General features: G+C 38.9%; 1 protein-coding gene across 1 annotated transcript in view; it reads left to right on the top strand.

Moving 5' to 3' along the window:
- LOC104387987 (keratin, high-sulfur matrix protein, IIIA3-like) overlaps positions 1-453 on the top strand; it is a 1,623-nt gene extending 1,170 nt beyond the window's left edge. The window contains exon 3 of the mRNA XM_009996791.1: positions 242-453. Coding sequence (XP_009995093.1) covers positions 242-453 — 212 coding nt within the window. The remainder of the gene's footprint in view (positions 1-241) is intronic.
- The last annotated feature ends 11,064 nt before the right edge of the window (positions 454-11,517 follow it).

Below are 11,517 nucleotides of genomic sequence, written 5' to 3' on the forward strand. Positions count from 1 at the left end.
GGGCGGTGCGGGGAGCGGGCGGTGCGGGCTGCAAGCGGCATCGCCGTGCGGGGACAGCAGCGAGGGACATGTTGCCCTGCAGGAAGAGCGCGTCGCCTCGGCTGCTGCTGGGCGCCTTTTTTTCCTTGCAGCAGCTAAGATAGCCAAATGAGAGAAAAACCCCTCTCGTTCTAAGGTCTTTCTCAGTCATTTCTCTCTGATTTTCACCAGTGACCCTAAAAACGCTCCCAACTAATTACAGCCCTGGGCTGCAAGTGCTTACTCATGGCAGTGAAGCGGCCCCCGGACTGTAGCGATGCTGTTCGCATCGCGGAGCTTTGCGAGAGTGGATCTTGGCCGGCTGATATTTTTAGAAGGATAAAGGCTTTTATCCCGCGAGGCTGTCTGACCTCACTTACCGGGAGAGATGGGCTGCTCACAGGAGATGAGAATAGGTGTATGCATAAGTTGTAATGGGAGTGGAACTGGAATAATTTTGAAGCATCAGCTAATTCAAATTACTCTTTTATCAGAGATAAAAATCTGTTGTTCATCAGTGAACTCTTGGCTCTTCTCGGTTTTCTATGTGAAGATATTATTTTATTGTTTGAAGAGCTTCCAGATTAGCCCACGGATGCTTTAATTTTCAAGCCATCTTTACATTATTCAAACGTGAGGAGAAATATTTATATATCTATGTGTGTATGTACGTCTACATATGTATAGCAGTACTTGGATTTTAATTGTGACACTGAATGATGATTTATTTCTTTCCTTCGAAGAAGTTCCTTTATATTATATACTGACACACTGGAGTATTATGGCACAAGAATTCAGACTTTAGGGGAAGGTCTGTTTCTAACAGTGGATCCTTGGAACCACTACAGACATCTCGGCTTCTCTAGAGAATTCAAGATTTGTACGGGAAGACAAAGCGGGTGGATCCTTTTTTTCTGCGGAGGGCGTAGGAATAAGCGATGTTGGTGCGTGCGTGTAGGGGGAACGGTTCAATTCCTTCTCAGTAAACATAAACACCGCCCCTGCGTGATAGCATGGGGCGTGTGCCGCAGTTGTTCATTAGAGTCTGCTTGCCGAATGCAGTAGCATTTTCTATGGGGAGAGATGCTTTTGTGAGTGTTTTCCTCTGCTGAAGCATTTTTCACATAAAGTACAGGGAGGTATTATTCCAAAGCATAACTGGCTGTACTTTTAAAAAGGAAAATATGAGATAGGTGTGATCCTAAAAATAGGGCGTGTTACAGGTTTACAGACTGCTCTGTCATTTGAAGAAAATATGTTCTGAGCCAAGAAAAATAGTGATGTAGAAGTTAATTTGCAAAAACAGAGGTTTGTTGCAGCTAGGAATTACAGAAAATCTACTGGTGCACATATGTTTATAGTTGTAGGTGTGTGGTAAATAGATTAGAAATAGTATATGGCTAAGAATTTGTCAATGTGAATTAAAAACACCCAGCTGTAGACCTTGAAATCAAATTCCTAATGTCACAAGGCATATTTTAGTACAATTGTCTGACTAATGTCTTATGTCTGAGTGTAGTTCACTAGTAATGAAGAATTGCATCTTCTGTCTGCTTTCTTCCGTTTGGCACATTAACTATTCATGTACAAGATTTCTTCCTCTCTGCTTAGCAATCATGAACAAAAGCATGCACAATTTATTTTTTTTTTTCTTCATTAGTAGCTCTTTGTAGATGGGTTTTTATTATTTCTGGTTGGGTACTTTGCACAGTCCTATAATTCAACTGGTCTTGCAACTCATGGTGTATCAGTGCCAGGCTGCACCGTGCATGATGAGTGTTGCATTCTGTTTCCTTGTTGGTTTTGTTCTTCCCTTCTTTTTGGGAACTTGATTATCTCCACTGTTGTGATAAATTAGTAGTTGTTTTTGTATGTGTTTCTTGAACAAAACTTGCTCTGCAACATGGCCACCCTTTCATATGCAAGCCCTGTGGTAGTAACTGAAGTAAGATGCTGCAGAGGCCTATTGTACTGAACTTACTGCAGAGCTGGATTCACTTGAACTTAAAATGTAGGTTATAGAAGAGACATCACTGAAATTGTTTAGCAGGTATTTTTCCCCAGAACCTGTTTATCTCAGTTAATTGTATACAACAGGATTCAAAAATACTTTGTTCTTTACAATTAGCACCACCTTTAAATGATCTTTAACTCGTATGCTAATTGCTCCCCATTTTCTTCAGTGTAATAATGAGTTTGTGAATAATGAGAGACATCCTCCAGTTTAGTGGAGCATGGAAGCTGAAAATGGGTTGGCAGATAATCCAGTATGTAAAATTCCCCAATTAAGAAAACAAAAATTCTTTCTCTGCTGTCATCTGCCAATGAAAGACTTCTGGATTTACAATTTTGGTGATGGTGTGCAGCTTCAACAAAGAGTTTTGCTCTCTGGGTGACTCTGTAGTGTCTGTTTTCAGATAAAATCAGAGTCCCCGTGACAGTTATTTAATCAGATGGTTGTTTTTTTCTTTTAAATGTGAAAAGCTATCCTTCTTGTAAATCTGAAATAACTGTCTTGGTTTTGTAAATGTCTTTTTGACATTAGAAAGCAAACTTTTGACAAAAGAGAGCTATGAAATGGCATAAGGTTCATGGGCAACTGTCTCTCGAACCAAGTCCACAAAAGGATGTAGATTGTATTTCCTAATTCTCATGTGTCTTGCCCCTCCAGTGATGTCCATAGGCAAATCAGAGTGTGCAGGCTTTCAGTATGTTTACTATAGAATCATAGAATGGCTTGGGTTGGAAGGGGCCTTAAAGATGATCTAGTTCTAAACCCTCTGCAAGGGCAGGGACACCATCACTAGACCAGGTTGCACAAAGCCCTGTTCAGCCTGGCCTTGAACACCTCCAGGGAGGGGGCATGAGTAGATGAAGTTCTCACCTAAGGCTGAGATCTGCAGTAGTTAGTGGTCTATGTCAGTATTGTGTATTAGGGAGTCATTGCATGAGCTATCCAGGGACTGGTTGGGGTCACTGGGTCAGTGCCTATACCCATTAGGTCAGAGTTATGCTTACTTTTACCAAGCAGATCTGAGCTGTGTTGTAGGAGTTGGAACAACTCCCAACAGGAGAGGTAACAGTTCATGCCAATCCTCACTCCATGTGATTTGGAGCAGTAGGGTTAGGATATTCTAGCAGTGATGATCCAAGAAGACAAGAAAGTTGGACTTTGGGCTTTGCATGTCCGAATACATGCTGATCAAGGGTACTCTTGGAGAGTTTGGATAATAATGTTTGGATAGTGCTCACCAGAAGACTTGCATGGAGGACTACTATCTGATAAAGCATGGAAAGATGTCTGTTATAGAGAAGACATAACAATGTAGAATGTTGAAGTAAACATCTGTCTTCTACTCCTCCAAAGGAAGAAGATGGCCTTGATTCACTCTGAGTCAGTGGAGGCCCTAGACATATAGCTGATAAGCTTCAGTGTTGATTAGTAATGCTGCATTTTAAGATGCTGTATGAAAACAGAAGACGACAGAATGAAGAACAATGTGAAAAGATGAATAGCTGTAAAAGTTTCATTTTTTATCTCTCTCAGTTGTTTGTGTATATTTGCCTTCTTCCCTGCTTTGTCAAGAATACCTCGCTACTACTACTGCTCATCTGCTGTGATTGATGTCTGGTCTGTGTTTCATCCTTCAAGCATAGGACAATGTTGCCACCTTCCTTCTCACATGTGTGGAGAGGCCATGGGATCCCGCCATCCAGCTGTTCCCTGAATGATCTAAAAAGTTTCCTTCTCATACTCATCCCAGATGTCTGCAATACCTTGTGACACTGCTTCACAAAGATGAAATGTTGACATTTGCCAAGTATGGAAATTATGTGTGCAAAATGTAATTGATCTGCTGGGAAACTATTCCAGTAACACTGGCAGTAATAAGTGTAGCTGATGAATTAAAACCATTCAACTTCTGTTCCTAGTATTCCAAAAGGGAGGTGAAGTACTCTAGAATGTATTGATTGCTAATTCAATTTAGGTGCAGAGATTTTTGCAATCAAGCTGCTTGTGGCATGAAATCAGGATACAGTGTTAGCTTTTAATAAGACAAATGGGACACGTTCATCCCTTGTAACCTTAGCCTTCCACTGCACAGGTTTGTTATGGGAACACCGGGTTTCTTCGTTTCATACCCCAGTTCTTGAACTATGTGAGCAATTGTAACTCTTCCGCATTTTTTTTCTCCTTTGCTAGTTTGTGTTTTTTTTCTCCCCATACAGAATCTGCTGTTTGTTGTTATCATGTCTCCCTCTCCCTTTTCATCCGTTACATTCTTCTTTCTCAGCATTTTTTCATAATACCTTTTACACTGAAGTTCTTCTCCGCTAGATCCAGCTACTGTTAAATACACTATGAAAGAAGCAGCTGAGCAGAAGGAAATTGTCTTTTTTTTATATAGGTGTGCTTTGAAGCACTTTGATTGGTGTTGAAATTGATCTTCTTCCTTGCACTGCTGTTCTGCAAACACTTAAAGCTGTGTTTAAGCTTCCTACCATGAATAGACCCTCAAATGTCAGATGAATGCTGTGCTATATATCATAAGCTCTGGAGGGTAGAGAAACTTGTTTCACACTTCCCATATAGTGCTAAGCATTCTCATAAATCACTCTGTAACTAGATGAACAACAGCAATAGATTATAGTTCTATCCATTGGCTCCTTACATTGACCCACTTTTTCTTTTATTAGGAAATGGTTATTACCCATCTGTAATCATGTGAAGCTGTGAAAGTAATGGGGCTTTTTTTTTTTTTTTTTTTTTAAAAAAAAGAATTATTATTTATTTTTTTAAAATTAGTCAAAGTAACCACTAATGAAGTTTGGCGCTCTTATCAGTATACGCTTATGCCCATCAAAGACAAAAAAAAAATGTTCAGCAGTATTAAGGAGTACAATTTTGTTGGTACTTATGAGGTGTTGGGAAATACCTCTTTAGGAGACAGAGTCTGTTAGTGGAAAGCTACAAAAGGTATCTTGTTTTTGGAAAGCTCATGTTGCATATCTTTGGCTAGTTTTGATGTTTCTCTTTGCTCCCCGACTTAAACAAACATTCCCTTGTCCTTCACTGAAATTTTACTCTACCCCATCCATATGTTTTGCATTTTGGCTGAAAAAAAAAAGACACTACACCATCTGCTGCTGAATTAATTCTGGTTTCATCATCTCTAACTTGTTCATCTGTAACTGATATTGCTTGGGGCAGACTGAAATCTGTGATCTTGCTTTCTAGGAAATAAACTTCCTTTTCCACCACTTGTGTGATGTAAACACGAACTCATTCTTTGATGAAGGGGAAAAAAATCCTAGTCGAACTTTTCTTTCATGTCGTGTATTTCTAGCCAAAAGATGGATATGTCTTGAATTTAGGAATTAGAAAAAGCAATGAGTTTTATGTCCATGCTTGTGGATTAGTTATATTTTTAACTTGCCATTTCTCAGTTTGTAGAAGACTTAGGAGTTTCCTTTAAAATTTGTTGAGTTAACTACCACTTTTCAATTAATGTTTTCTTTACTACTTATGCTTTATGAAGAGTTACAATTTATACTGTTGGCCTGGGCATTCCTTTGTTATTCAGCCCAAGGCATGACATTTTCAGTTTTACTGTGTGATTTCTGTAAATTCTTCTATAGTAGTTGTATGACCCTTGTGCTTGGGATCAAGGGAACCTTGCTCCCTCCCTCTGCTTTCCCTTTATTTGCTTTAACTGTCTTATAGATTGCCTTTGCTGCCCACTCGGAGATGGCTGCTGGAATTCTTGCTTTTATGTTCTGTTGCCTGATTACTGCTGGGGAAATAAAGCCATTTTATGTGCATTTTTTCCGTTAAAGGAAAATATTCAGTATCTTGCTGCTGGAGCTGAGAAATTTTTTTTATGCTAATATAAATATTTGCAAGAAGTTAAAAGTATAATTTGAACTGGTGAACAACAAAGTTCCATTAGAAATCAAACCAGATCTGAACGAGTTCAGCAAGAGTGACTACACAAGATGTGCCTTTTTCTTGTGCTTTCTCTTCTCTAAAATTCTTTTAAGTCTCTACTCATTTTATTCCCATCCTTCCTGCTTTTTTGGTAGTTCTCCATGTTTATTTCCACCTTTCCCTGGTGAAGCTTTTCTAGAATAAATGTGTCTGCTCCACTGAAACTAAGGAAAGAAATGCAGCCTTATTTTACAAACATGTTCTTGCCTGATGTGTTTAGCATAGCAACAAGATGCAAACAGAGAATGGTGAAAGGATTTGATTTTAAGATCTGCAACACTGAGTTTGATGTGTAGAGAAAGTCTGTTCAATTGGTGTTTTAAAATGTGGAAAACTGCTGATTCAGAGCTAACATTGGTTAGCATAAAATACTTCCTGGGTAGACTCTGCATGGAAATAAGGAGAAAAGAGAGGGTACCATCTGGTCCTTTATTTTTGTTAGTATCTTCAATAGATTTGGTAAAATTGACCACTGCTGGAATAATAATTTTGTTTTAAGTGGGTTTTTTTTGTTTGTTTGGTTGTTTTTTTTAAAATCAGCTGACAAATTGCAAGGCCTGCTATTTGGGACATGGCACACTTTTAGCATCTTTAGGTCTACCTAACAAAAATGAATGGCATATCCTTTCAGTTTGTTTACTGTGGAGTTTGAACACAGAAAACTGGGAGCAACAAAACCTTAGTAAATGGCCATGATATTATTTTATACACAACAATTTATATGCATTCAAGTTAATTAGTGTATTTCCATTGTTAGACTTAAAAATGGATTAAATGATTTGTTGTCACAGTAGTATTTGGTGTCTTACTGGTGGTTCATGCATTCATGCTGTTACAGGAATTCTGCATAGTTCCGTTGGTTAGCAAATTCCTAACTCTTTGCAGGACATTTTCGATTCAATGGAGTTTTTCCATACTGTCCAGATTTCTTGAAATGCTTTCTTTTGTATACTATAGCTTTAAAGAACACCTTGCCTCTTTCATTTATGTTCAATATAATTGCTCCTTTAAAAACATGAATAAAACATGATTTTCAAGGTGGGTAAGAGTTAAAGGACTGTAGCATGTGATAGCTTGACCGTTCAACTACCACAGCTGAACACATGCAAGGTTATATCTAATAGGACTGGAGAGACCATGAGCCAGCAATGTGCCCTTGTAGCCAAGAAGGCCAATGGCATCCTGGGGTGCATTAGAAAGGGTGTGGTTAGTCGGTCAAGGGAGGTTTTCCTCCCCCTCTGTTCTGCCTTGGTGAGGCCGCATCTGGAATATTGTGTCCAGTTCTGGGCCCCTCAGTTCCAGAAGGACAGTGCAGAACCACAAAGATGATGAAGGGAGTGGAACATCTCCCTTATGAGGAAAGGCTGAGGGAGCTGGGTCTCTTTAGCTTGGAGGAGACTGAAGGGCAACCTCATCAATGTTTACAAATATGTGAAGGGCGAGTGTCAGGACGATGGAGCCAGGCTTTTTTTATTGATGTCTAGTGATAGGACAAGAGGCAATGGGTACAAACTGGAACATAGGAGGTTCCACGTAAATATCAGAAAAAACTTCACTGTGAGAGTGACAGAGCACTGGAACAGGCTGCCCAGAGATGTTGTGGAGTCTCCTTCACTGGAGACTTTCAAAACCCACCTGGACACGTTCCTGTGTGATGTGCTCTGGGTGACCCTGCTCTGGCAGGGGGGTTGGACTGGATGATCTTTCGAGGCCCCTTCCAAGCCCTAGGATTCTGTGATTCTGTGAACAAAGTTCTTCCATATCTTGGGTCAATGCTCCACCAACTTGGTTATTGCCTTTGTTTAAGCCTATTTTTTCATTATTTTAATGAACTATTTTTTCCATCCTGTTTCTAACCATGTTAGTTGACTTTAGCTTAGTACTGCTAAAGCAAAGTTAAGGGGGCATCTTAAGCTGAACAGCTATGTAGCTCTGGAGCATTAATGTCAGTCAAGAGACTATTGAAGCATGTAACTTTTTAGCACTGTTGATTAAAAATAGTCAGCAATAGTTTATAATGTAAGAGAGTATCCCCTAGAAATATATTGCAAATAATGAAATATCATCTTGCATAATCATGGAATCACTAGCAGGCTTGCTAAGAAATGTCCCATGTACAGTATAATCCATAGAGTTGTATAGAATATAGGAATTTGGATAAGCCCCTTTCTTTGAAGCATTTTGTACCATGATGCCTGTGAAATGGCACTTTTTTTGGAATAAAGTGATTGGAAGATAGACTGACTTAAGATATCACTTTATGTAACTTTTATTAAAACTTTTATTAAAAATATTGAAAATATACTTATCTAATAACTTTGTTTTTTAAAGCAAAGTATTAATTATGTTGGACATTTCTTACCCTTAGCATGGGACTAATTGAGAGAGGAGTCCCAAGACCTTTGTGTTATTCTGAGTAGCTCTTTATCCCAAGATCTTGGAGTTGCTAATCTTTTCATTCAGTAGCATTGTTTAAAGATATTTGTCAACTGCAGTAGTGCCTCTGTCTTAGTTTGTACTGAATTCTGTCCTAGAGCAGAATCCTTGTGTCCCCATCTCCACCCTTATGAGGATATGAGAGGGTTGTGAGTGTAGTTAGTGAGTCTTTTTTTAATATTGCTTTTGCATTTTTCCTTGGACTCCACTGGCACTTCATGTGTTTTCATCTCAGAATTACGTCATAAGCTTCTTAGGCCAAAGATGTAGCTAACACTTATGCTGTGACATAAATAATTCATGATGTAGTATCATGAGAAAAGCAACTGCTACTAAAACACATGGGTTAGTCATTACCTTCTATCAAAAGTGTACAATTATGAACTCTGTTATGCTAAAACAAGTATATGGTGCTCTTTTTCCCTTCCCCCTGCCATGTATTTCTGTGTGAAGAGAAAAAAAAACAAACTCTTGCTGTACCAGACACTTTGATCTGTAGGAAATAGCTGGCTACTCATTTTTTTTTACCTGCTAAGCAAAGCATACGTTTCTTAAGTTGTCAATGTACAAAAGTTGTCCAGGTAAAGTTTATTTCACTCCCTGCTCTCAAATGCAAGTCTTCTGAAGTCTGATCTTTAATTTTAAGTACATATGAAATAATTATTTTTAGACTCTGACTCTGTAATGCGATTCCTTTGAATGCCTGAGAAGTCCTATCTATACACATTACTTTGCAGACTAGAGGTATTCACGCCATCTAATTATCTCTTGTATTTTGTTTTTCTGGTTACAATTATATAATGTATGTAAATAACTGGAATATTTGGGAAAGGTTGATTTGTTTTATGAAAAAACTTTGAAACACATTAAAGATTGGAAAAAATATTTTCTTCTTGGGTTAACGGAGAGTAAATAGCTGAATATATATTTTTTTCTACACATGGTAGAAAAGAGAAGGATTCTGCTTGTAACAGTGTTTGAAGAGGTAGGAAGTCAGAGAGAAGGCCACCTGTTCAACTTGTGTTTTACACTTCTGTCTAATCTAATCAGCCCACCAGTCAGGAACAAAAAAATTGCCATTTTTATCTTCACCAGCAGAACTCTGAGTGTGTTGGTGTTCAGTGAGCTTTAAAAATAGTGCTAAGTAGGGCTGAACTAGTATTGACATGTAAACTATTTGACAAACATCAGTATAATTAAATGTCCTTTTTTTTTTTTCTTTCTGTATACCCAAAAACTTCAGAATTTAAGGTTTTGTTTGGTGTTTGTTTTGTGAGTGTCTTTTGGGTTTTGTTTTTGTTTTTTTCTTCCCCACACAGGCCCCAAAGTAATCTACATCGTCTGACTGTCCCACTGTGGTGGCTCTGCATTTTAAAGTGTAGTTGTAGATACATTTCATTATCATGGTTAGCAAAGCTTTTGAGGAACAGATGGACTTCTCATTGTTCTCTAAATGTCAACAAGTAAAGCCTTGGTATGCCCAACATTATGAGAGCTTCAAATTAGAGTGCTTTGTTCTGAGCTTGCAACCCTGAAAGCAGGGCTGGCCCATGCCAGGCCAATCCTTCTGTTTATTTTTAACTCCTATGACTGCTGAATATTGAGATGTTTCTTTGGGAAGAGGAGTCCTGAATAAAATCATGTTGGCCTACATCTTGGATGATACTTAACTGAAAATAAAAGGCCAGTGCACTATCTGCTGCTACTGTAGGCAAGAATTCAAGTGTTTATGGGTAATGCATAAAAGCTGAGCATGAAACAGCAGTGTTTTACTGTGGCAAAAGAAAAAAAAATAGAGAAATTGTATATAGAAAAAGAATATAGAAATTGGAGGTTTTTTGTTAGGTGCAAAGTAATCCATACCCTTTGTTCAGTACAGCTGATGTCTCTGCTGGTGTTTAGTGGGTGCTGCAGTTCAGGACTATTGGGGACTGAGGGAATTGAAAAGAGGTGGGAAATGACTGTCTAAAAACCATGACCAGTTCCATAATGGAAGATATGAAGATTGCTGAGAAACATATCTTGAAATACAAAGCAGGAGGGAATAAATTGTTCTTCTTGTTCCAGGGTAAGTGGGTACAAGGCTTAATTTACAGTAAGAAAAGTAAAACACAGGAATACAGTATTTTTCTGTTGTAAGGATGGATGTCCTGGAATGATTTGTCTGCCAAGATATGGAATTGCCTGAATAGAAGGCTTTTAAAAGCAGTTCAATCTAATAACTGCTGGGAACATTCTGGAAATTGTTGATAGTACCTTGGTTCAGAAAGGTAGAATGGGTGAATAAAAACTCAATGCCCTTTACAGCTCTTTTCCATCCTAATTATCTGTAATTCTTTGAAGCTGCATCTGGAGTGCCAGGACCTGAATTCAGCATGGTTGAATGATCCCATTCAGATGTCAAAATATGTTTACAGGGGTGTGACAGTGTCCACATGAACAATAAAGCCTTACAGATTTGGAAGGCTAAGCTTGGACTAATTCAAGTTTGAAGGGACCCCAGGAGGTCATCTGATCCAACTTCCCACTCAAAGCAGGGTCAAAACTAAAATCAGGTGAGGTTGCTTAAGGCTCTATAAAGTTAGGTCTTTGAAAAGCCTCTGAGGATGGCAGTTCCCCAGTTTCTCCCCAGTTTTCCTTATGCCAAGTTGGGAAGTCTCTTGGGTTACGACCATTGTTTCTTGTCCTCCTGATGTGAACCTTGGTACAGAGCTTGAGTCTGTTGTCTTGATAATCATCTCTTCAGGCAAGGCCTAAAAGCCAGGAAGGTATTGAAGAGCTTTGTGCCTGTGATCTGTTGGAAAGGGTGACAAATGGGGGACAGCTTCAGCAAAGGGATGCCACCTCTTTTCCGTATGAGTTCTGAATGTGATAAAGCAGGTTCCTGGGGGATTCACAGTCATCCAGTGATGCTGGTGGTAGGTTGTTATTGGAAGTTAGTGTGCTGTAAGCATACACAGCATGAAGTACTGAATGCTTTTGTTAATTTGCATGTTTTCTATGTTCTAAAGCCTACTTCTTCCCCTCATCCAACCCTTCTTGCCCTGTCTTGGAGAATATTTCATGGTAGATGT

This window comes from Chaetura pelagica, unplaced genomic scaffold (genome assembly GCF_000747805.2).
Source record: "Chaetura pelagica isolate M959 unplaced genomic scaffold, ChaPel_1.0 scaffold534, whole genome shotgun sequence".
NCBI classification, from domain to species: domain Eukaryota; kingdom Metazoa; phylum Chordata; class Aves; order Apodiformes; family Apodidae; genus Chaetura; species Chaetura pelagica.